This window comes from Schistocerca nitens, chromosome 1 (assembly GCF_023898315.1).
Source record: "Schistocerca nitens isolate TAMUIC-IGC-003100 chromosome 1, iqSchNite1.1, whole genome shotgun sequence".
NCBI lineage: Eukaryota > Metazoa > Arthropoda > Insecta > Orthoptera > Acrididae > Schistocerca > Schistocerca nitens.
Window position 1 is genome coordinate 790,303,480 of NC_064614.1, and position 25,797 is coordinate 790,329,276.

Sequence of the window (25,797 nt, forward strand, 5' to 3'; positions counted from 1 at the left end):
AAGTAACAATTGAACTTTTCATGATTTTGAGCCTTTCCGGAGCCCCTTAATGTATTTAAAAAGAAGTTTCGTGTTAAATTATAAATCAACATCATACATGAGCATAATGTTTTGTTTATCTCTGTTTTTTATTTTGAGTCACAACCCTCGCACTTTTACTCTTAAGTGTTTTTTTAGAAGCTCCTTGGTCAAGTGACTTCTTGTGTAAACAGTGCCTCCAGATTCAAAAATAAATCTAAGTATTTGAAAACCAAACTCACCACTTTTTGTCAGCACCTGATCTTTATTGAGAATAAATAAGTTTTTTCCCTCAACAAAATACAATAGGTTGTGGGCCCCAGTCACATGTGTAAAAATGTGTGCAAAAAGTGACAGGTATAGTTTTCTTTTAACTCGTATTTGAGAGTGTGTTTTTTGGTTTTAGAGAGAAATAGATCTTGTAAAACATATCAAGCCGTTGAATAGTGAAACTGATTGGCCAATGTGGAAGAGAAAAATACCAGATCTGATCGACTATCATGAAGGAGCTTTAGACGTAATTGATGGCAAATCAGTAAAACCTGAGCCACTGTCTGAAGGTGCTAATGATGCAGCAATTAAGGATCATAAAGCCAAGTCAGATTTTTTAACATAAAGCAAACGCTTATGCCAAGTTGATGATTACAAGACACTGTGTATCAGAAGATCATGGACAAAGAAACGGCTCATGAAGCGTGGGAGGCACTGAAGCAGAATTTCGAAGCATCATCAAAGGACCAGCTGTTCAAGATTTGTTCAGATTTCTTCGCATTTAATCGGACTCAGGAAGAAGACATCTCCACACACATAGCAAAGTTAACAAGTCTGTAGAATGAACTGAACAACGAGCTTGATCTGATATTGGTATGTATAGTTTTACATATTCTACCTGCAAGCTTTGATTCCTTTAAATCGAGTTGGATGTTATTAACGGAAGATGATAAGAAATGTTTAATGAATTAAAGGAACAACTGTGCATGTTTAAGAGAAATTTCACAAAGAGTAGTGAAAAATCGAACAAGAGGCATTAGTAGTCAAATCAGGTGAACAAAACAAAATAAAAACTAACAAATTCAAAGTTAAAGGAAAATGTAACTATTGCAAAGAACCGGGCCACTGGATCAAATATTGTAAGAAGTGGATTGCTGATGGAAGACCAGCTAAAAATACAACTGTGCAGAAAAACATGCACAAAACTGTAATAACGAACGTAGCACTGTTTACTATTTGTGGTGAGGCTTGTTCATTAGAAGTGGATATATACAATTGGTGGATTGACAACGGTGCAAACGAAACATACGACAAATAGTCCTGATTACTTTGTCAGCTTTGAAGCATTCAACAATCCCTGCTCTATAACGGCTGCTGGACAGGAGTCTCTAGAAGCAACAGGAAGAGGATCAATTCAGATTCTGGTAACAGTTGGCAGCAGATGTGAAGAGCTGACCCTGACTGATGTCTGGCATGTACCAAAAATTTCCAAAAACCTTATTTCTGTTTTAGCTGCCAAAGATTGTAACAAAAATAGTATATTTCAGTCAAGTACTACATATTGCTCTTTGACAACTGGTGGTAGAGTGAGACTGTTTGGAAATCGTACAGTTGGTGGTACTTTACGCAAAGCAGAAGTTAAGACCTTAGTGCCAGAGAAGGGTGCAACTGTGAATCTTTCAGTGGAAGATAGATTTGATGTACTTCAACTGTATCATGAGAGATGGGATCATCAAGACAAGTGTCATGTTAAAACAAAATTCAAAAAGGAATTTAACATTGATGTTAGGGAAGGGGCAGAGATTTGTGAACCATGCAAATTTGGGAAAGCGCATCGTCTACCATTTGGAACTAGAGAAAAGTCAACAAGGCCTGCTGAGTTGATATCAGCTGATCTCTGCAGACCTTTTCATGAGTCATTCCAGGTGAAATATTACCTTGTTTTGTTCAAAGATAATTGCACCAAGTTTTGCTATGGTTATTTTGCTGCAGAAAAATCAGAGTTGAGTAACATTCTCAAAGATTTTCTCTCAAGTACAAAGGCATTGGGGTACTCGGTTAAAGAGATGCTTGGTGACAATGGCAAGGAGTTTGATAACAAGGAGGTTAGATCCATCTAAAGTTCAAATGGTATAACACAGTGATTGACTGCTCCCTATACTCCTGAGCAAAACAGTATTTGTGAGCCGGATAATAGGACAGTTGTTGAGATGGCCAGGACACTTAAGTATTCAAATCCAGATGTCACTTATCCAGAACAGATATGGGTTGAACTGGTTAACACAGCAATTTACAGAATAGGACAGGGAAGTCGTCTGTAGAAGGTTTCAGCCCTTACAAGTTGTGGGAACAGAAAAAGCCTCAAACTAAACATCTTAGGATTATTTGATCAACACGTTATGCACACATTCCAAGTGAAAAACGAAAGAAAATGGACAAGAAATCTGTGAAAGGACATCTCATTGGTTATGATGGTGATGAACACTTCAGGATTTGGATAAAAGAAAGTAATTCAATTGTGCTGTCCAGAGATGTGCAATTTGAAGAAAAACCGGGATTCTGTACTAAACAAGTTACACTACAATTTTAAGATGTTGAGAAGCCCATTGCAGGTCTAGATTATATTAAAAATCAATCAGAGAGTGAGGAAAATACACACTCAGAAGATAGTTGGAGCATAAAACTAGTTCAGACACAGAATCTGATGATGACATTCTGGAACCTTGCAAATAGGAAATAGGAGTGAAGTTAAGAGATCGTTCATCATTAAAGAGACCAAAATAACTCAATGATTATGCAATGATAACAGAAGATTTCTTTGTCACAAATGAGGTTCCTGAAACCCATGAGGATGCCCTTTGACATGAAGACAGCATCAAATAGAAAGAAGCAATGGACAGAGAAATGGAATCTCTGATCGAAAATGAAACCTGGGAGCTTGAAGACTTACCGAAGGGTGCCAAGGCAATCCCATGTAAGTGGTTGTTTCGACTGAAAACAAATGAAGAAGGTCAGATCAAAAAATTTATGCTCAACTGGTTGCCAAGGGTGTAGATTACAGTCAAACTTTTAGTCCAGTTGCAAAAATCACAATGATTCGGTCTATTCTAAGTGTTGCTGCAACTAAAAGAATGTATCTTGGACCGTTTGATGTGTCAATGGCCTTCCTGTATGGAAAACTTGAGGAAACCATTTATATGGCACAACCAATAGGATATGAAGATAGTACCAACAGAGTTTGCAGGCTGAAGAAAAGCCTGTATGGTTTAAAACAAGCACCAAGATGCTGGACAAGTGATTCAGAGAATTTTTGGTCGGTCTAGATTTCAGGGTAAGCCAAGTAGATCCATGCTTGCACGTTCAAAATAAAAATGGCAAAGATGTTCTGGTAATTTTGTATGTTGACAACGGGTTGGTAGCTGCCACTGATTCAAATGATTTGAGCATTTTCTTTCAACAATTGCAAAAGGAGTTCAGGATCACAACGGCACCTGCAAAATATTATTTAGGTCTGCAAATTGAACATGGCAAGGATGGCTGTATCAAGATTCACCAAAAGGCTTATGCATAACGAATTTTAAAATGTTTCAACTTTCCAGAGTGTAAAGCAGTTTCTACCCCAATGTTGAAAGTTACAGATGTTTCACAGTCAGAGAAAGACGGCAAGGTAGAACAGCCTTTTCCAAATAGATAAGCAGTTGGAGCATTAATGTATCTGATGCCAGACCTAGACTTCAGTGTAAGAGTTCTGTCAAGATCTCTCAAGAATCCCACCAAAGAAAACATATTAAGAGTAATAAGGGTTCTTCATTATGTATCAGGAATGACCGAGTATGGAATCACATACAAATCAATAGGAAAGAGCACAACTCTGGAATGCTACAGTGATGCAGATTTTGGAGGCTGCTCAGAAACAGGCAGATCAACATCTGGAGTAGTCATCAACTACACAGGAGGGGCGATATCATGGTTAAGTCAGCGACAAACCATGGTAGCAACATCTACAACTGAAGCTGAACTAGTTGCCACAAATAAAGCTGTCAAGGAGATTATTTGGTTAACTCGTCTATTCGAAGAAACAACAAGACTATCTGAAATTCCAGTTCTCCGAATTGATAATTCAGCAGTAGTGAAGTTGGCAGAGAATCCTGAATTTCATCACTGAACGCACATTTCTTTATTCGTGAAAAACTTTATGAAAGAAGAATTAAAAGTTCATCAAATCCCATCTGAAGGGCAGGTAGCGGATATCATGACCAAAGCTCTATCGAAGACACGTATGAAGATATTGTGTAATCAAATGGGACTGTTGTAAAACTCAGTTTTGTTTTGTTTTGTGGGTTTGCCTGTGTGTTGATTTCTATTTAACAAGGAGAAGTGTTAAAGTAAATTCTTTTTATTAACGTATTAAAAAAGAAGATTTGTGTTAAATTATTAATCAACATCACATTTGAGCATAATGTTTTGTTTATCTCTGTTTTTTATTTTGAGCCACAACACTCGCACTTTTACTGTTAGGTGTTTTTTTACAAGCTCCTTGGTCAAGTGACTTCTTGTGTAAACAGTGCCTCCAGATTCAAAAATTTGAAAACCAAACTCGCCGCTTTTTGTCAGCACCTGGTCTTCATTGAGAATAAATAAGTTTTTTTTCCTCAACAAAATACAATAATACTCAACCAGTGTTTCATTATGACATGAAGTTAACAGCTTTAAGAATATTTGCAACAACTCAAAAATTGTATCATCAACTGCTATTTTCAAAAATCCTCAGAGGAATTAATACTTATGAAAAATACATAATAAATTAAAATTGAATTAAGATCTAGACACAGAAGTTACATAAACAATGTTTTGGCTAACAGAGCATACTGGAAGCTTTGAGAACATTTAGCATGGATTATATTATCCTCAATTAGTGCCAATTGCAACAGACTCATTTTGCCATCGAAAGGGTTAACTTCATATGAAGCCCTTTGGAGATGTGGGGTTTATAAAGACAATGAAACTGTTCTAAAGTATTTATGTTCATTCTGAGTCTATGTTCTTTCTTGTGATAGTGAACTGTGTTTCTGATAGTTTTACACTGAACAAAACCACACATTTTGAAAACAAGAACTAGTGCTTCAAGCTTGTCTTAACAAACAACCCTGGACCTGATTCGTGGAATTAAAATTACAGGGACCCCTAGATAATTAATGCCATTCGCAAGTTAAATAAAATACTTTTCATGAAATGTGATGATATCTCTTTTACAATGCAAATAATTGTCATTACAGTGCTGCTCACTTACATGTAATGTCAGTGAAAGTAAAAGTTATTAGGAGAGAATCATTACAGGTGGGTGCTCGTGCCAGGATTCATAGACTTTTTTGGCTGAAGCACTAACAGCTTTTTTTATTATAGATAAACATCACAAGAATATAAACATGACCCCATAACAAAATGCTCTGAAGACACATGGAATTTTGATTTCAGATCAGAAGAAAATTTTACTCACAGACAGATCACGAATAAATGAAAGCCAAGAAACAATCAGAAGACCTTAACACAAGACTACTGAAGAAAACACTAAATTCACAAAATTTATCAAACTCAGCATTCTTTGGATTAAAGTACTTTTTAATAGAGTTGGATTGAAAGACAATAAAGAAGCAGGAGGTAAGCTGTATGGAGGTTGTCTTTGAAGTGAGTCAGGATTTTTTTACACCTCAGATGATGAAACTGATAGAAAAGCAGACTTGAATGACTTATTAAAATCCATGTTAGGACAAATACAAGAAATAGCCTCGAAGTTAAAAAAATATGGAGTATACGATTAAGATCTGAAATAAAATCCAACAGTGAGCAATTAGAATCTCTAACAACATCTTCTAGTGACCCTTTAAAAGCAGAACTACAGGGTTTAGTAAAAGAAAATTGTGATCATTTAGAATCTACCATGAAGATCAACAATGAACAAATTAACAGCCAGATTTCACAGCTAAAATTTAGGGTGGAGGCTGACTTAAAAGGTGTTGGTGCAAGGGTAGACACTTTTGAAAACAGAGTTATAGTTTTAGAAAATAAATTCATTACACGAACTGTCAATCAATCAAAGGCTATTGAACAATTACAAACTGTAGAAGAGTTTGCCATTTAGATACAGAAACAGTGGGGCAGATAACAAATTTAAATAAAATCGTTGATGGCATGGGAAGTAATGTAAACAGTGATGTTAATGGGTTAGATAAAAAATTACTAGAAATCCAAGGAAACTTTGTTAGTAAGAATATGTGTGTAAACAGTGGCATTATGTGGTCCAATTTACCAGTTAAAACTTCATCCTGTGACAGTTTACAACTGTTAACTTCTTACAGCATTGTAAAGAAAACTTTGTGTCTGGTGTTGAAAGACAATTTAAAAATTAAATTTGTCTATACATTTCTTGAAAGACAAGCTCTGTCATGGGCAAGTTTTAACTTTGGTCAGTGGACATCATTTCCAGGATTTTGAAAAAAGTTCTTCATTTAAATTTTGGTCAGAATCAGAATAAGCTAAAATCAAAAGTGAATTTTTGACTCAATCTATTTAAAGAGATAAGAAAGGCTGTATGAAGGATTTCTGAAGGAATCAGCTAAAGAAATTTGTATACTTGGATGAAGCTTCTGATGAAATGACACAAAATGAAGCACTTAAGAGAGGGTTGCCTGAAAGGTTACAGTGGGATCTTGCTCATGGGCCAGATGGTTCTCTGGATCACTTCTTGAAATTTGTTGATAAATTAGACACTGCTTTGGAAAGACATAGTGGTCAGAACTTAATCAATGTAAGAGACAGACAGTGAAAAAGAAATGATGACAATAGAAGTGTAAGATGGGATGAGGGAAATCAAATGCATCCAAACTGGAGACAGGATAACAGGGAAATAGAAAGGAAAGTGTAAGGTCAACTCAATGAAGGTCCACAGTTTTGGGGCAAACAGATCATGTAACTATGGGACCTCGAATCTGCATTTGAATAAAAGAGGGATGTCCAATAACAATAAGTCAGAATGGAACAGCCATTCTACCTTCCATATGAAGAACTTAAAAGTTTAAGAAAAATTTCTGGGTTGCTATAAGACCTAATGGTTGTTCAGAAATTAAATAAGATCATAGAAATGTAAGAGATCCAGAGATGGGCATTGTGGCTTTACCCAAATTTTATAACTGGGCAGAAAGTGCAGCACACGATACAACACAAGAAAGTAATGAGAAGAAAATAATGGTTTTGATCTGGGGAGGTTATTTGAGGAGAAAGAAGGTGACTGGATGAATCTTAGTACTGGGCAGCAACATCTATGGATATGATGCTAAGGGGGAACAATCCGTGAATAGGGATGCTGAGAGTAATTATAATGAAGATAATGATGATAATTTTGTTACGAGTGAGAAAAGTGATGGTGAAGGCTGTGAAGTTGAGGATTGGGTTTATATTTAAATAAATGTAGATGGGATAATGAAGTTAAGTACGTGATGGTGAGGTTTTTGATAATGAAATGGGGGGAGGGGGTGGGTGGGGAAGGAGTGTGAGGTTGTTCGTGGAGATGCATCAGAGAAACAGATGTTGCCTATCAGTGTTTATCAGTCATTAGCCATTGATGGATTGGGAAGAGAGTCTCTTATCCAAACCTGTGGTGAAAACTTGAAAACCAATTAAGGAAAAAGTGAGCAATGAATAGTAGTTTCTTTGGTGTAAAGCCCAGTTTAGAAGAAGATGGAAGAAATGGAGGCTAGGATGTGGCTGTTGATCTGTTGAAAACTGAAAGAGAAGAATCTTTTGAAAAAGAAAAAGTAGAAGAATTTAATTTTAAAGAAATTGAAAATGATTTACTGTTTAAAAATACTGAGGGAAAAGAATTAAGTGATGAGCTAGGCAATCCACATATAAAAGCAAATACGGATGACTGGGAAGGTAAATGCTTAATAGATACAGGAAGTCCCATTTCCAGAGCGACAGAGAGGCTTAGAGAACAAATTATGAAGGGGAAGAACTCTGCTGAATTAAAAGTAATAAGGACAAAAATAAAAGGCGGGGGGGGGGGGGGGGGAGGGATAGCAAGGGGTGGGGGATGGTAAAGTGCTGCTGGAAGCGTGCAGGGACAAGGTGGAGAGTAAGGCAGCTAGGTGTAGTCAGGGTAGATGGAGGGCAGCGGAGAGAGGGAGGAGTAGCAGAAAAGGAGACAAGTAAAGAGACTGGCTGTGTTGGTAGAATGAGGGCTGTGTAGTGCTGGAACGGTAACAGGGAAGGTGCTAGATGGGTAAGGACAATAACTAACAAAGTTTAAGGCCAGGGGGATTACAAGAACGTAAGCTATATTGCTGGGAGAGAAAAGCTGTTGTTGGTGGGAAGGATCCAAATGGCACAGGCTGTGAAGCAGTCACTGAAATGTGGAACATCATGATGGGCGGTGTGTTCAGCAAAAGGGTGGTTTAGTTGTTTCTTGGCCATAGCTTGTTGATGGCCATTCATGCAGACAGACAGCTTGTTGGTGTTATGCCCACATAGAATGCAGCACAGTGGTTGCAGCTTAGCTTGAAGGTCATGACTAGTTTCACAGGTAGCCCTGCCTTTGATGGGATAGGTGGTGTTTGTGACTGGACTGGCGTCGGTGGTGGTGGGAGGATGTATGACACAGGTCTTTCATCTAGGACCATTGCGGATAGACATGGATACTGTGCAGGATCGTTGGGCGGCAGAATACCACTGTGGGAGGGATGGGAACGATAGTGGATAGGACATTTCTCATTTCAGGGCATGATGAGGGGCAGTCGAAACCCTGGCAGAGAATGTAATTCAGCTGCTCCAGTCCTGAGCGGTACTGAGTTACGAGAGGAATGCTCCTCTGTGGCCAGATAGTGGGACTTCGGGTGGTGTTGGATGACTGGAAAGATAAAGCATGTGAGATCTGTTTTTGTACAAGGTTGGGATGGTAATTACGGAATGTAAAGTCCTCATTGAGACAGCTGGTATATTTCGAGAGGGATCGTTTGTCACAAAAAATGTAATGGCCACGGGCTACGCTGTATGGAAGGGACTTGGGTGGCATGGAATGGCTGGCAGCTGTTGAAGTGGAGGTCTTGCTGGTGGTTGGTAGGTTTGATATAGACAGAGGTATTGATATAGCCATCTTTGAGATGGAGGTCAACATTGGGGAAGGTGGCTGGATGGGTTGAGTAGGATCAGGTGAAGCAGATGGGGGAAAAGATGTTGAGGTGCTGTAGGACTGTGGATAGGATGTCCTCACCCTTGACACAGTTTACGAATATGTCATCAATGAATCTGAACCAGGTGAGGGGTTTGGGATTCTGGGTGTTTAGGAAGGATTGTTCTAGATGGCCCATTAATAGGGTGGCATAGGATGGTGCCCATGGGTGCCCATAGCCATACCCCAGATTTGTTTGTAGGTAATGCCGTCAAAGGAGAAGTAATTGTGGGTGAGGATATAGTTGGTCTTGGCAACTAAGAAGGAGGTGGTTGGTTTGGAATCTGTCAGGAGTTGGAAATGGTAGTGTTCAATAGCGATAAGACCATGGACATTAGGGATGTTAGTATAAAGGGATGTAGCATCAACAGTGACTTTACATTTGTAGTGTGTCTTGTTGGCCATAAGTTTGCTTTCTGACAGTCTTTCTGTTGTGCCTTTCTGTAACTTGAGCATCTCCACTAAATGATGAGTAGCAACTATCCTTTTCATTATATTGTTGAATGTGTTATACATATGTGTGCCTTAGGTTTGACCTTGGGTTTTCATCAAATGTGTTTGGACCCAGGCACTAGGAAATAAACTACATTTCTGTACAGCAGTAAATCTTTTCAATGTCATGTTGTACCCTTTGGACTCAATGTATTTTTGCTGCATTTATTAGGGGGTTAAGTAAATTCAAAAATAATTGTTTATGTGGATGAAATTTTAATAAAAGGAAAAAACATGGAAAGAACATTTTGAACGGTTAATGAAAGGGTGTTGAAAATTAAGAAAAGGGGGAATGATACGGAAGTTAGAAAATTGTAAATTCGGCATGAGTGAGTTAAAATTCTCAGGACATATTATTTCAGAAAAGGGGATTTCACCAGACACAGATAAAACAGAAGCCATTGCTAGCTTTCATGCACCAGAAAATAAAAAACAATTAAAAGTCAGTTTTTGGTTTAACAGATTTCTGTAAAAATTTGTCAGTAATCACGCAAGTCTTGTATAGGCCAGATATGTCACTTCCCTATTGCATTATGACAGACAGTAGTGGCCCATTACTTGGTGTTCATTTATTTCAAGGAAAAAAAAAATTGTGTAGGGCGAGCTAAACATCAATCCAAAGCTTTCGCAAGTAGGCTACTGTAAAAACATGAAATACACACCGTGACAATTTGACAAGTTGAAAAATTGTCTTTTGGGTCATAAAGTAACTGTCTAAACTGACCATAAACCGTTGTGGTACCAATAGGAATGCAAACTATACCACAACAGAATAACCAGATTGACATCATTTTTACCACAATTTGAATATAGTGTTAAATAAATTCAAAGGAAGGACAATGAGATTACCAATGCTATTTCACGACAGTCTATGCACGATAACTCAGAAAATAATAGTTGTGAGGGAGAAAAAGAGTTCAAAATTTTGTACTGAAAGGGATTAAAAGATGAAAGACAGATTTTGAAAATTTGTACAGATATCAGAAGAAACTAGAATTATGACAATAACTGGAGATAAGTTAAGAGTCTTCTACATAAAAGTGATGGAGAAATAACAGCTGAACATTACAAAGTATGTAAAGGAATTTTATTTCGGAGACTCAAACCAGATTTAAATGGCTGGGAGCTGTGTTGACCTGAACAATATATTGACCTGAAATTTTCCTGACATTGCTGCAACTGACTGCCTTTTGTTTTGTTCTTCAATTTTTATTATCTCATTACCAGTTTCAAACCACCTAGCAATTCATCATCACATGGTACATATTTATTGATTGTCTGCATGAGTGTGGGAGTGATGTAGCTGTGGCAAGATGTATAAGCAAAACATGTAAGTACTGAGTGTGGAGAGGATCATTCACATTATGAGATCAATTTTGTTGCATTAGTATTTGTTGGTTAGTTTTGGTCCACACAGTATTCAGGAAAATATAATGCATGTTTTCCAGTCACATTACTTTACTTCACACACTTAGCCACAGGTAACACGTTCCACATGCTCTATAAAACCTAAATAAACCAAGGAGTACAGCTAAAGTACTGTCAAAGAGTTTGTGTTAGGGCAGAGAGTCTCTTTGTTCTGCTCTTGTAATTTATACTGGCAACAGTAAGTACCTACATATTTCTCTATTGCAAAATAACACACAGTTATATGGCAAAGTTGACATGTGTTATTTACAAAATCTATTAAACATTGAGTTTGGAAGGTTTTACATCTACAATTTTAGCACAAAAATTTTGGTTGACATTTCATTTATATTTTGTTCAACTAACAATGTTCAATACTTGTGAAATAAACATCACAGCATTACTTTTTATTTATTTATAATAATGTAATGTTAAGCAGGGGAGTACATGGAAGGAGGAGGTTGTGTGTGTGTGTGTGTGTGTGTGTGTGTGTGTGTGTGTGTGTGTGACAGAGAGAGAGAGAGAGAGAGAGAGAGAGAGAGAGAGAGAGAATACTGTTTGCACCAAGAACCAGCCAACGAATACTAATAACTGTAACTAACGCAACAAAATCGATCTCATAATGTGAATAATTCTCACCAGACTCAGTACTTACATGTTTCATTTATACATCTTTGCCACAGCTATGCGACTCCCACTGTTGCAGACAATCGATAAATATGTACCATCTGATGATGAATTGCTAGGCGGTTCAAAACCAGTAATGGGATAATAAAAATTAAAGACCAATACAAAAGGTGATTGGTTGCAGTAATTTCAAGAAATCTTTATTTATCATAGTCACAGTGATCCTCCTTCATAATGGATAAAAGTTTTATATATTGACCTATTAATAAAATATGTACATTAAAGTTTTGGACACTGTGGTACAACAAAATGTTTACAAAAGATACATGACAACATCTATTTTTGTAATGCTGGGAGATGACTAAAAAAAGAGATGTGCCCTACCTGTGATAGATGCCAAAGAGTAAAAGTTAGCAATGGAACAGGTAGAGAGTTTAGACAGTACATTCTTCCACATAAAAAGTTAGACCTTGTAACCGGCGACATCTATGAGTCTTCGCCAAAAACTAAGATGATTGAGGGTTTGCTATATCTTTGTAATAGTTGACATGTTTCAGAGGCTTATAAAATTATTCCCACTAAAAAGTAATAAATAAATGCCTCCATGCCGGGGAATTTCCAGACTTGCTGTACGTAGCTTGCACAGTACCAGTTTACAAAGAAAGTGTTATTGTTGTTACGGTTTGATACACCTCTCCATGCCACCTCTATTCTGCCCAAGCCATTTCATCTGGGAATAACTACTGCAACCTACATCCTTCTAAATCTGCTTACTGTATCTCTTTGCCTCCCTCTACAATTTTTTCCAACCAAACTTCTCTCCAATACTATACTGGTGATCCATTGAACTCTCAGAATGTGTCATATCAACCAGTCCCTTCTTTTAGTCCAGTTATGAAACAAATTTCTTTTCTCCCTATTTCTATTCAATACCTCCTCGTTGTTTACATGATCCACCTATCTAATCTTCAGCATTCTTCTGTACCAAAAGCGCCCGTACAATATTTTGTGGATAGGATGGGGGGAGGAGGAGGCAAGACCTGGAGTATGGAGTATTTTTAATATTTTAGAAGATGAATGGCGACTTTAAGTACCTGTAAACAGTTCTAGTTCTGATCCTGTTATAAACCTGCATAATACCAACTTTTAAATCATTTCCTTGAAAGGAGAAAACCTAATTACACTATTTTTTTTTCTTTCCCTGAGAGCTGCGGGTGTGTGGGGGTGGGAGGCAAGGCTCCCCCTTGAACCCAGTTATGGGTGCCCTTGTTCTGCAGCACCACACTTCAAATACTTCTATTCTGTTTTGTGTAAACCATTTATTGTCCCTGTCTCATTTCCATTAATGCTTATGCTCCAGACAAACACCTTCAGAAAAGAATTCCTAACACTTAAATCTACATTCAATGTTACCAAAATCTCTTCTTCAAAAACAATTTTCTTGTTATTGTCAGTCTACATTTTATATCCTCTCCACTTTAGCCATCGTCAGTTATTTCACTGCCCAAATAGCAAAACCCATCTACTACTTTTAGTGTCTCATTTCCTAATCTAATTCCCACAGCATCGCCTGATTTAATTTGACTACATTCCATTATCCTTGTTTTGTTTCTGTTGATATCCATTTTATATCCTGCTGTCAATTTAACTGTTCTTCCAAGTCCTTTGCTGTCTCTGACAGAACCTCAATATCACTGGCAACCCCCCATTTGTACAGAAATCTCAGCTAATAAGTTTGTTAGAAGGAAATAACCTCTTTTATGATACGCAGTGCGGCTTTTGGATGGACAATCCAACAACAACTTGATTTAGTTACAAGTATAAGTCAGGGTTTAGAAGACAAGGAGTCTATAGTACTGGCACTTTGTCACCTCAGTAAGGTATTTAATTGTATCCCGCATAAGGCCCTGTTCAGCAAGCTAAAATTATTTGGTATTGGGAGAACGGTTCTACAAAGTCTTGACCTCTATGTGAAAAATGGACGGCAAATTATATCAGTGCCAGGAGCAGACAGATGAAATGAAGTTACAACATGGTTTGCCACAGGGATCCTAATAGGGCCTCTGTTGTTCCCCATTTTCACTAACGACATAGGTTCCAATGGGCACACCTTGCAGTTCATGGATGATACAACTTTCATCTCAAATAAGAGGATGTAGTTCAAGTTGTTTACCAAGCAGCACCAAGCAGAAGTCCTCTTCAATGAGGCCAAGACCTGGTTTATCATGAACAATATGAAAATTGATGAAGACAAAACACAGAGGATGATATGTTGCCCCCAGTGACATTGGAGCACTGGGTAACACAGCAGCTGTTAGGTTCTGGGCTTTTTCACTGATACAAAGTTGAACTGGCAACAGCACACTAAACCTGTAGTTCTAAACATTTCACATGTTCTGTCCCTCTTGAGACAACTAAAAAGTGTACTATCAGAACATTCCACAGCCACATCAGCAATGAGCTGTTATTGTGGGGCCACTCAGCAGGTTGCAAGAATGTGCTTTTATTGCAAAAAAAAAAAAAAAAAAAAAAAAAAAAAAAAAAAAAAAAAAAAAAAAAACATTACCTAAAGAAGAAAAAAAACTGGCTGCTGTAAACCAATGTTTTTCCTTATTAGGAGTTCTGAATGTTTTCAGCAAATATATTTCAACTGCCTCATCCACAGAAAGACAAATCATGTGACCTACAGAAAGAGAAGTTAAGTTCAACACAGCAATCCCAATAAAGAAAAACTGCTATCCATGATTGATATTCCTGTATAGCTTTCATCTGCATCAGGTAATCAAAGGTCACAATGTTGCCAAGAAAGTTTTAGAGCTCACTTTATCACAGTATCTTCTGTTCCTTTGTGCATCTCAAAAATCCCTTGACTTAAGGACACAAGCATATTTCATTTATTGATTGGCTGAAGAACTGATTCTCCAACACTCCAGCTATCTCTAATGCAATGGGTTACTAGTGTCTCCACTAAACAAAAATTGCAAAGCATTTGCACCAATATGCTGCAGAAGAACATACTGTGCCTGAAAGCATATTCTATGCCGGACTTGATATTACTAGTGTAAACATACCACCTTGGAAAAAAAGAAGCCAGACTCCTCACTATCTGTCACATTGGCAGGCACCTGTTTTTAATTGAAGTTTGTCCATATACTGTGATACATTTCAATAAAAGTTATCAACTCAGTGTACTTGATCACCCGTTTACTACGTGTGTGTCCTTGGATTCAGAAGCTACCGTTGTCCTATGTACCTGCACTAAATCAGCATTTGTGATTTAACTACTGTAGAAGACATTCTAATATACAGGGTGTCCCATTTATTTTGACCATCCTAAATAACTGTTTGTCCAGATGCAAATTATAAAATGTTTCAAGCAATGGTTCTTTAGCCGTCAGGGGGACATCAATCAGCATGATTGCTTCGTTGTAGCTTTGTTTTTTACAAAGATATGAACAGCAGTATGACTTTTTTAAATGGCACCCTGTATTTTTTATTCAGTAATTCATTTCCTCTCCTAAAGACCTATTCAAAAATGTATCACAGTGTACCGTTCACTGAAACACAACATTATTAATTACATAATACAACATTGACGTTGACGCTCCCAGCGCTTAGTGCTAGTACTCGGGGTAATGGAACACATCCACGTGCTGACGTTGGCAGAGGGCAAATGTACACATAGGTAGAATGCACACCCGCCATCCCGTCAACCATCGTCAGTTGAAGAGCTGTGTGAATAGAATGTACACCAACGAAGAGAAGGTAGAAATGTTACTCATCTATGGGTAATGTAAGTTAGCAGAACAGCAATTGCAGTACTGTTTTCTTATGTACGGGTACATTTAGTACAGCAGTTTAGTCCTTTTAAATACTGTTGTGTAGAGTAGACATACAGTAAAGGCTGTCCTTCCTGCAAACTGCATAGACATAATGTTTCTTTTATTATTGCTGTTGTTGTTGTTATTATTGAAGGCAGCGGAACTGTACAGAGAGAGATATCCTGACAAGAACACACCTCCCTGATGGATGTTTTCTCGTCTTGTTGCGACACTTCAGGAAACATGAAGTTTCAACCCACAACGCAATCGTAGTAGCATTCGCACAGACGAAGCTGCCAAAGTTACAGTTCTCACTTCCATTGCTACGAATCCACATGTGAACACACGACAGCTTGAACATGAGATTGGCATTCCTAAAACCAGTGCACTTTGTATTCTTACATGTCACCGGTTCCATCCTTCCCATGTACACCTACATCAAGAATTGCATGGGAATGATTTCCAGAATTGTGTACAGTTCTGTCAGTGGGCACAGCAGCAAATCCTCGCCAACCCGAACTTCTTCTCCAATGTTCTATTAACCGATGAATGTTCATTCTCAAACATAGGACAAGTAAATACAAGGAACATGCATTATTGGTCCAGCGACAACCCACAATGGCTTAGACAGGTGAAACATCAACGTCAATGGAAAGTTAATGTCTGGTGTAGGATGCTTGGTACGACAATTATTGGCCCTTATTTCATCAATTGTAGTCTAAACAGCACAGCGTATGCCAACTTCCTCAGACGAATTCTTCCTCCTCTTCTGGGTGAAGTGCTGCTAAGAACCAGAATGCTTATGTGGTATCAACACGATGGATGTCCAGCAAATAATGCTTGCGTGCACATCGTGTTCTGAACCGAAGGTATCCTGCCAATGGATTGGTTGAGGAGGAACAGTTACTTGGTCTGCTAGGCCTGCTGATTTAAATCCTCTGGACTTTTTTCTTTGGGGATGAATTAAAGACGTTGTCTATCACGATATTCCAACAACTCCAGAGAACATGCAGGAACGTATCGTGCTTGCTGGTAATACTCTACAGCAGGCACCACTGGAAGCAGTAAATAATTCTTTCATTCAACAAGTGCACCAGTGTATCGGTGTCCAGGGTCACCACTCTGAGCACCTTTGAATGTTCTACTCCTGGGCAATAGTACAGGGGAGTCAAAGACAATTTTGTGTTATGTTTTTACTTGTTTTTCATTTGTTTTCTGACAACTCCAGCAAGTGGATGAGTTTGTGATCCTGGGCTCAAAGTCAATGTTGCGTTATGTAATTAATAATGTTGTGTTTCAGTGAATGGTACACTGTGATACATTTTTGATTAGGTCTTTAGGAGAGGAAATGAATTACCTAATAAAAAATACAGGGTGCCACTTAAAAAAGTCATACTGCTGTTCATATCTTTGTAAAAAAAAAAAGCTACAAAAAGGCAATCATGCTGATTGATGTCCCCCTGATGACTACAGAACATTTGCTTGAAACATTCTGTAATTTTCATCTGGACAAACAGATATTTAGGGTGTTCAAAATAAATGGGACACCCTGTATAGTGTTGCGTTTAGTTTTCCATTAAAGAAGAGTAACCCTATATATTATCTGCATTTATCATAAATCAATTATGTTTCCAGGTTTGCTAACAATTGTAATTAACCTCAAAACATTTTAGGAATCTAGTAATTTTTACCACTGGTTTTTGTATTGCCTTAATAGAAACCTCATTTTATGTATTTGCTTCAATTCTGATAGGAAAGTAGAAACTTTTTAGATCAACAGATTAAAAAATAATCAGATGGCCAAATTTACAGTTGCTTGTTCACTGCCTTGTAATACAGTGCCCTGGGGGATAAATTGCAGCCCCACTGTGAATGTTGTTCTCAAACAAGGGATGAGTTGGTTGACATTCCTAAGTACCCAGAAACCACCCTGACTACTGTCAAATGATTGGCAGCTGTTGTGAATCAGTGTGTTGAAAGAGATCCTGAGAGTTGTGTACCTCTGATACCAATAACAGAGGTACCTCAAGTAGTATTCTCTCGTGTGCATCCTGTCTGGTCTGCAGAAAGTGCAGGATCTGTCATTATTCTGACATTATTCACTCACTTGACTGTGAGTGCATGTCAATGGTAGATCTAGTGTCTTGTACAGGATGGACAGGGACCACAGAGAACTCATGGTGTTGTAACAATCCCCCTAAGCAACAAGTTGAAACTGAAATTGAGCCAGCAGGACTCACTTCACCCGTTTTGGGGAAACCTGTTCTGCCCGGTGTCTAGAGGAGGCAAACCCAAAAGGGTAGGGGTCTATTCATTGTTGGCAGTTCAATTGTACGGCAAATTATGGTATCCCTTAGTGAAAGTGCAGCAAGGAACTGGAAAGGACACCAGGCGCACTCAATGGGGACCTCATTCAGCATGTTGAAGAGCCTGTTCCTGCAGCCACTGTGGGAAATGTGTCATTCCAGCAACTGGCAGAGAAGATTGCAAAGACCAGCCTTGTGTATGGAGTTTCAAAGAAGCTCACAATTTGCAGCATTGTCCCCAGAACTGCTCATGGCCCTTTGATTCTGAGATGAATGGGAGGACTGAACCAGAGACTTCAAAGGTTCTGTGGCAAGCTAGGCTGAGACTTCCCGGACTTCTGCCATAGGGTTCAGGACTTTAAGGACCCTTAAAATGTGTCCATTGTGCACTACACATTAGAGATTGCTACTCCGGTAGCTGTCTGTGTGTGGGGTGCACGTAAGGGGTTTTTAGATTAGGCAACTCTCCATCTAATCCATATGACGATAGCTGTAAGAAACCCAGAAGTATCAGTGTAAGACTAAAAGAAATGCTTCTCACAGGTGAGAGTATCAAAATCCTAATGGTAAATCACCGAAGCATTTGCAACAGAGTGCCAGAGTTTGGAAAAGCAGTGAATGCATGAAAAGCAGTGAATCTCACATAATAGTAGGTACAGAAAGCTGGTTGAAACCTGAAATTGATAGCAATGAGATTTTTGGGGAAAATTTAGGTATATATTGAAAGGATAGGCAAATCTGAAATGGAGGTGGCGTATTTGTCACAGTAAACAAGAAACTCAGATCTACCGAGATAGAACTGAAGCTGCATGTGAGATTGTTTGGGCAAAACTCAGTATCAGGGATGGGCATAAAATGATAACTGGATCCTTCTATCACCTACCAGACTCATCTCCTGATGTAAACGGAAACTTTAGAGAAAACCTCAGTTTACACGCACATAAGTTTCCCAATCATACTGTAATCATTGGTGGAGATTTTAATCACCCAACAATTAATTGGGAAAATTATGGTTTTGTTAGTGGTGGGTGTGATGAGACATCATGTAAAATATTACTACATACCTTCTCTTAAAACTACCTAGAACAGAAAGTTAGGAATCCCACTCATGATGGAAATATATTGGATCTAATGGCAACATATCTCAACGAGGAACTTGAAACTTCCAGCACAGGGTAGGAGCATGTAGAGGAATTGCGGATCAAGTTTAAAAGAATAGTTGACCATGCACCGAATAGATATGTACCCAGTAGAACAGTTCATAATGGGAGGGAAACTACATGGTATAGAGTCACTGTATAGAAATTCTAAAAAACAGAAATTACTGCATAATAGTTATCAAACAAAGTGTAAGGATATAGATAGAAGATGCCGAATGAAACGTGTTTGGCTGTCATGAGAGCAATGCCTGATGCCTTCAATGATTATCATAGCAGAGTATTGTCAAATGATATTTCACAAAAGCCAAACAAATTCTGGTCATAGGTAAAGACTGTTAGTGGCACCAAAGTCAGTGTCGAGTTTCTAGCAAATGAGACAGGAACTGAAATTGAGAGTAGCAATGCAAAAGCTGAAACGTTTAACTCCATAGTCAAATGAGGATAAGATTAGAATAATCACTGCACACACAGAGGCTTTAAATGAATTATTCTTCCCGCACTCCATACATGAATGGAATGGGAAAAAGTTCTAATAATCTGACAGTGGTTTTCAGGGTATAGATGTAGATGTATTCCACTGAAAGGCTAAAACAATGGAGTTGCCAAGTAGATTCAAGCTAAATGAAAAATAAAAAAATTTAATAGAGAAATGAAGAAATACACATCTCTGTGAAGCCGAATGAGCTCTGCTTTATAAGTCAGCTAACACTAACTTAGCAGATTTGATAAGTAAACAAATTTGTAACGTCAGCCTCCTTTCCTTTGTGTCAGACACCATACATATCATTTTTCAGTGGGGCACAAGAACCTGATTATAGCAAAATGATTATCCACAGCCAGTGAGCCAATCAATTTTGATTAAACCTGTTACTGAAAGGAGACCGTTCAAAGTGATGCACTAATACAATGGTGCAAACAGTTTCTTAAAAATATGAGCAGTTGTGTGTCAGCACAATATTATTCTAAATAACATGTAATTGGCCCCTGAAAGAAACACATTAGCAATGCAAAATAAAACACCCAACACTATTAACTGATACTCAAGCCTTTCATATAATAGCTTTCCTTCTTGGAGTGAAAAAACAAAAGAAAGAACTTGAAAGATTTATACATACCTTGCAGATATTCTATTGAAAACAGCATTGAAGAAGTTTAAACTGAGAGCAAAGAGTACTTTAGATGCAAGATTTTTTAACTGTAAAACATTTGGATTGTCTTGTGGTACATCTGAAACAAAGAATATGAGTTTCAGCAAATATATGTGATGCAAACAAGTTATATTATCATAGTAAATAATAGTGCTAAATAATTATCATAGTTAATGCAGTAGTTATTGGGTGAACTGAGTAGCTCTTTAGTTTCTGTTGCTGGTCCCAAGCCCAGATAAATGAGTAGGGTTGAAAGTGCAGCCAGAAAACATACTGAGGCGAACATAGCTGTAAATTGAAGCTCAATCTGTTCAAGGTTGACTACCTCCAAAACTCAAATACGAATAGGTCTTTTGGGAAAAAAATTTGCTGCCCTGTCCGACAAAAAAGTTGAAGAACGCTACGTCAGATTCAGTGGGTAGCCACCTATAAGGAAGCAAGGAATCAATATGTTTGCAATCACCCAAACACCCACTTGCACAGAGTAGAATAAAACAATATCAAATTACCAATCAGAAAAATAAAAAATGTTAATAGCACGGTTCCAAGAGATCACAAATACAATGAACGAGTATTCAAGTCTCAAAGATACAGAATTTACAAAAATGTTGCTCATGTTGGCACCAATGACTCCTGCCGTCTGGGTTCAGAGGTCATCCTCAGTTCATAGAGGCGGTTGGCGGAGTTGGTGAAGGCAGAAAGCCTCACTCGCGGGGTGGAATCTGAGCCAACTATTTGTAGTATCGTTCCCAGAACCGATCGTGGTCCTCTGGTTTGGAGCCGAGTGGAAGGCTTAAACCAGAGGCTCAGACGATTCTGCGGAGATCTGGGGTGCAAATTTCTTGACCTCCGCTATCAGGTGAAGAAATGTAGGGTCCCCCAGAATAGGTCAAGCGTGCACTACACGCCGGAAGCGGCTACAAGGGTAGCGGAGTATGTGTGGAGTGCACATTTGGGTTTTTTAGGTTAGAGAATTCCCTCCCTAGGCCCGACAAGAGGTCTCCTGAGATGCGGCAAGGTAGGAGTAGGCAAAATGCAACAGGAAATAACAATATTAATCTGCTAATAGTAAACTGCAGGAGTGTCTATAGAAAGGTCCCATAACTGCTCTCATTAATAAACAGTCACAATGCCCACATAGTACTAGGGACAGAAAGTTGGCTGAAACCAGATGTAAACAGTAATGAAATTCTAAACTCAGTTTGGAATGTATACCGCAGAGACAGGCTGGACAGTGAAGGGGGAGGCGTGTTTATAGCAATAAGAAGTGCAATAGTATCGAAGGAAATTGACGGAGAACCGAAATGTGAAATAATTTGAGTGAAGGTCACTGTTAAAGCAGGCTCAGACATGGTAATTGGATGTCTCTATAGACCCCCTGGCTCAGCATCAGTTGTGGCTGAGCACCTGAAGGATAACTTGGAAAATATTTCGAGTAGATTTCGCCACCATGTTATAGTTCTGGGTGGAGATTTTAATTTGCCGGATATAGACTGGGAGACTCAAACGTTCATAACAGCTGGTGGGGACAAAGAATCCAGTGAAATTTTTTTAAGCGCTTTATCTGAAAACTACCTTGAGCAGTTAAACAGAGAACCGACTCGTGGCGATAACACATTAGACCTTCTGGTGACAAACAGACCTGAACTATTTGAAACAGTTAATGCAGAACAGGGAATCAGCGATCATAAACCGGTTACTGCATCAATGATTTCAGCTGTAAATAGAAATATTAAAAAAGGTAGGAAGATTTTTCTGTTTAGCAAAAGTGACAAAAAGCAGATTTCAGAGTACCTGATGGCTCAACACAAAAGTTTTGTCTCAAGTACAGATAGTGTTGAGGATCAGTGGACAAAGTTCAAAACCATCGTACAATATGTGTTAGATGAGATGTGCCAAGCAAGATCGTAAGAGATGGAAAAGAGCCACCGTGGTACAACAACCGAGTTAGAAAACTGCTGCGGAAGCAAAGCGAACTTCACAGCAAACATAAACATAACCAAAGCCTTGCAGACAAACAAAGATTGTGCAAAGCAAAATGTAGTGTGAGGAGGGCTATGCGAGAGGCGTTCAATGAATTTGAAAGTAAAGTTCTATGTACTGACTTGGCAGAAAATCTTAAGAAATTTTGGACTTATGTCAAAGGGGTAGGTGGATCAAAACAAAATGTCCAGACACTCTGTGACCAAAATGGTACTGAAACAGAGGATGACAGACGAAAGGCCAAAATACTAAATGTCTTTTTCCAAAGCTGTTTCACAGAGGAAGACTTCACTGTAGTTCCTTCTCTAGATTGTCGCACAGATGACAGAGTGGTATATAGCGAAATAGACGACAGAGGAATAAAAAAACAATTAAAATTGCTCAAAAGAGGACAGGTCACTGGACCTGATGGGATACCAGTTCGATTCTACACAGAGTACGCGAAGGAACTTGCCCCCTTCTTGCAGCGGTGTACCGTAGGTCTCTAGAAGAGCGTAGCGTTCCAAAGGATTAGAAAAGGGCACAGGTCATCCCCGTTTTCAAGAAGGGACGTCGAACAGACGTGCAGAACTATAGACCTATATCTCTAACGTCTAATAGTTGTAGAATTTTGGAACACGTATTATGTTCAAGTATAATGACTTTTCTGGAGACTAGAAATCAACTCTGTAGGAATCAGCATGGGTTTCAAAAAAGACGATTGTGTGAAACCCAGCTTGCACTATTCGTCCACGAGACTCAGAGGGCCATAGGCATGGGTTCCCAGGTAGATGCCGTATTTCTTGACTTCCGCAAGGCGTTCGATACAGTTCCCCAGTCGTTTAATGAACAAAGTAAGAGCATATGGACTATCAGACTAATTGTGTGATTAGATTGAAGAGTTCCTAGATAACAGAACGGTGCATGTCATTCTCAATGAAGAGAAGTCTTCCGAAGTAAGAGTGATTTCAGGTGTGCCGCAGGGGAGTGTCGTAGGACCATTGCTATTCACAATATACATAAATGACCTTGTGGATGACATCGGAAGTTCACTGAGGCTTTTTGCAGATGATGCTGTGGTATCGAGAGGTTGTAACAATGGAAAATTGTACTGAAATGCAGGAGGATCCGAAGCGAATTGACGCATGGTGCAGGGAATGGTAATTGAATCTCAATGTAGACAAGTGTAATGTGCTGTGAATACATAGAAAGAAAGATCCCTTATCATTTAGCTACAATATAGCAGGTCAACAACTGGAAGCAGTTAATTCCATAAATTATCTGGGAGTACGCATTAGGAGTGATTTAAAATGGAATGATCATTTAAAGTTGATCGTTGGTAAAGCAGATGCCAGACTGAGATTCATTGGAAGAATCCTAAGGAAATGCAATCCGAAAACAAAGGAAGTAGGTCGCAGTACGCTTGTTCGCCCACTGCTTGAATACTGCTCAGCAGTGTAGGATCCGTACCAGATAGTGTTGATAGAAGAGATAGAGAAGATCCAACAGAGAACAGCATACTTCGTTACATGATCATTTAGTAATCGCGAAAGCGTTACGGAGATGATAGATAAACTCCAGTGGAAGACTCTGCAGGAGAGACGCTCAGTAGCTCGGTACGGGCTTTTGTTGAAGTTTCGAGAACATACCTTCACTGAGGAGTCAAGCAGTATATTGCTCCCTCCTATGTATATCTCGCTAAGTGACCATGAGGATAAAATCAGAGAGATTAGAGCCCACACATAGGCATACCGACAATCGTTTCTTTCCACGAACAATACGAGACTGGAATAGAAGGGAGAACCGATAGAGGTACTCTAGGTACCCTCTGCCACACACCGTTAGGTGGCTTGCGGAGAATGGATGTAGATGTAGATAAATTGTCATGCAACACTGCTCCCAATTTGGAATGCATTTAACATTGAATGTAAAAATAATTAGTTGTATAACTGATTTTCAAGCCATCTGACCAAGAATCACAACTTCAACCTTACTAACACCAAACAAAATCTGTACCATCATAAACACTCGTGCCCCCTCTAATTACATTAAGTATCTGTTGAGGACAAAAAAGAAGTAATAACTGTTGAGATCTCCTCAAACAGACTGTAAGCAAAGTAAATAAAAATAATGTTCAGATCTTATTAAGGGACTTCTATGCCCAGTTAGGAAGAGTAAAACATACCAAGGCAATAGGAATGAACAAACGCTTGCTGCATTCTGTGGTCAGCATGAAATCCCACTTGAAAAAAGAGGTCAAACAAGATGGAAACATCCTGATCAGAGAAAAGGGGAATGACAGCTGGATTACATACACATGGACAAATCCTTTCCACACAGATATCTTTAGGTTACAGCACTCAGAGGACTAGACACAGGGTCAGATGATAAGAGCAAAAATTCATTCTGCAAGCTTCCCTCCATGCTGTGGCTAAACCTTGTGTCCTCAATATCCTTACTTTGAGGAGTGCTAGTTCTGCAAGTTCCACAAGAAATCTTCTGTGAAGTATGTATGCTAGATTAGGAACTAGCAGAGCTGTGAGGATGGGTCATAAGTTGTGCTTGGGTAGCTCAGTTGGTAGAGCACTTCTTTACAAAAGGCAAAAGTCCCAAGATCAGGTCTCAATCCAGCACACTGTTTTGATCTGCTAGGAAGTTTCATATCAGCACACACACTGCTGGAGAGTGAAAATTCATTCTGGAAGCATCCCTCAGGTCATGGCTAAGCCACGTATCCACAATACCCTTTCTTCCTAAAGAGTCCGCAGCTTGTGGTCTAGTGGCTAGCATTGATGCCTCTGGATCGCAGGGTCCCATGTTCGATTACTGGGAGGGTTGGGGATTTTCTCTGCCCGGGGACTGGGTATTAGTGTTGTCATCATTTCATCGTCATCATCATTCTTGACAGTGGCTAGATTGGACTGTGAAAAAAAGGGTACTGATGATCGCACAGCTGAGTGTCCCATAAGCCAAACATCATCACCTTCCAAAAGTGCTAGTCACAAGTTTCACAGGACAACGTCTGAAAGGTATGAAAGGTAGGTGATTATGAACTGGCAGAAGCAGAGCTGTGAAGAGAGGTTGTGAGTTGTGCTTGAGTAGCTGCAAAAGGTGATGGTTCTGAGTTCGAGTCTCGATCCAGCGCACAATTGATTTGTCAGGAAGTTTCATATCAGCACACAATCCTCTACTGTGTGAAAATTCATTCTGTATACTTTTTATTGGGTAACAACTTAAACCCAAAGATTTTTGAGCACTGACTCTTCATCTGATCTCAGATTTTTTCTTTCTTTCTTTCTATTATGTACATTTTTGTAACAATGTGCCTTCACTATGAACATGAAAATTGGCAAAACACAAGCTAATGAAATGGAAAGTAATAACAACCTCATTATTACACAGGAATTATATGCCATTGTCTTCCTTTTTCTCTTTACCTTAAATCTTCTATCACAGTTTTTTCTTAAATGAATTGCATGTTAGTGGATAGAGACCAATGGAAGATCCCCTATCACATTGCTAGTCCAGTCGCTTTGATAATGTCTTTCCATTACTGTGATGTCTTGATGAAAGAACTCACTTTTTTCCTCACTGAGATCACAAAAATTTTCAAGGAAAAATCAAGATGATTGATTAGAAAGT

General features: G+C 38.7%; 1 protein-coding gene across 1 annotated transcript in view; it reads right to left on the minus strand.

Annotated features, from left to right (window-relative positions):
- The window catches only part of LOC126262186 (neurofibromin), a 502,919-nt gene that overhangs the window by 447,588 nt on the left and 29,534 nt on the right, over nucleotides 1-25,797 (minus strand). Inside the window, exon 4 of the mRNA XM_049958602.1 lies at nucleotides 20,161-20,272. Within this exon, the coding sequence (XP_049814559.1) occupies nucleotides 20,161-20,272 (112 nt within the window). The remainder of the gene's footprint in view (nucleotides 1-20,160; nucleotides 20,273-25,797) is intronic.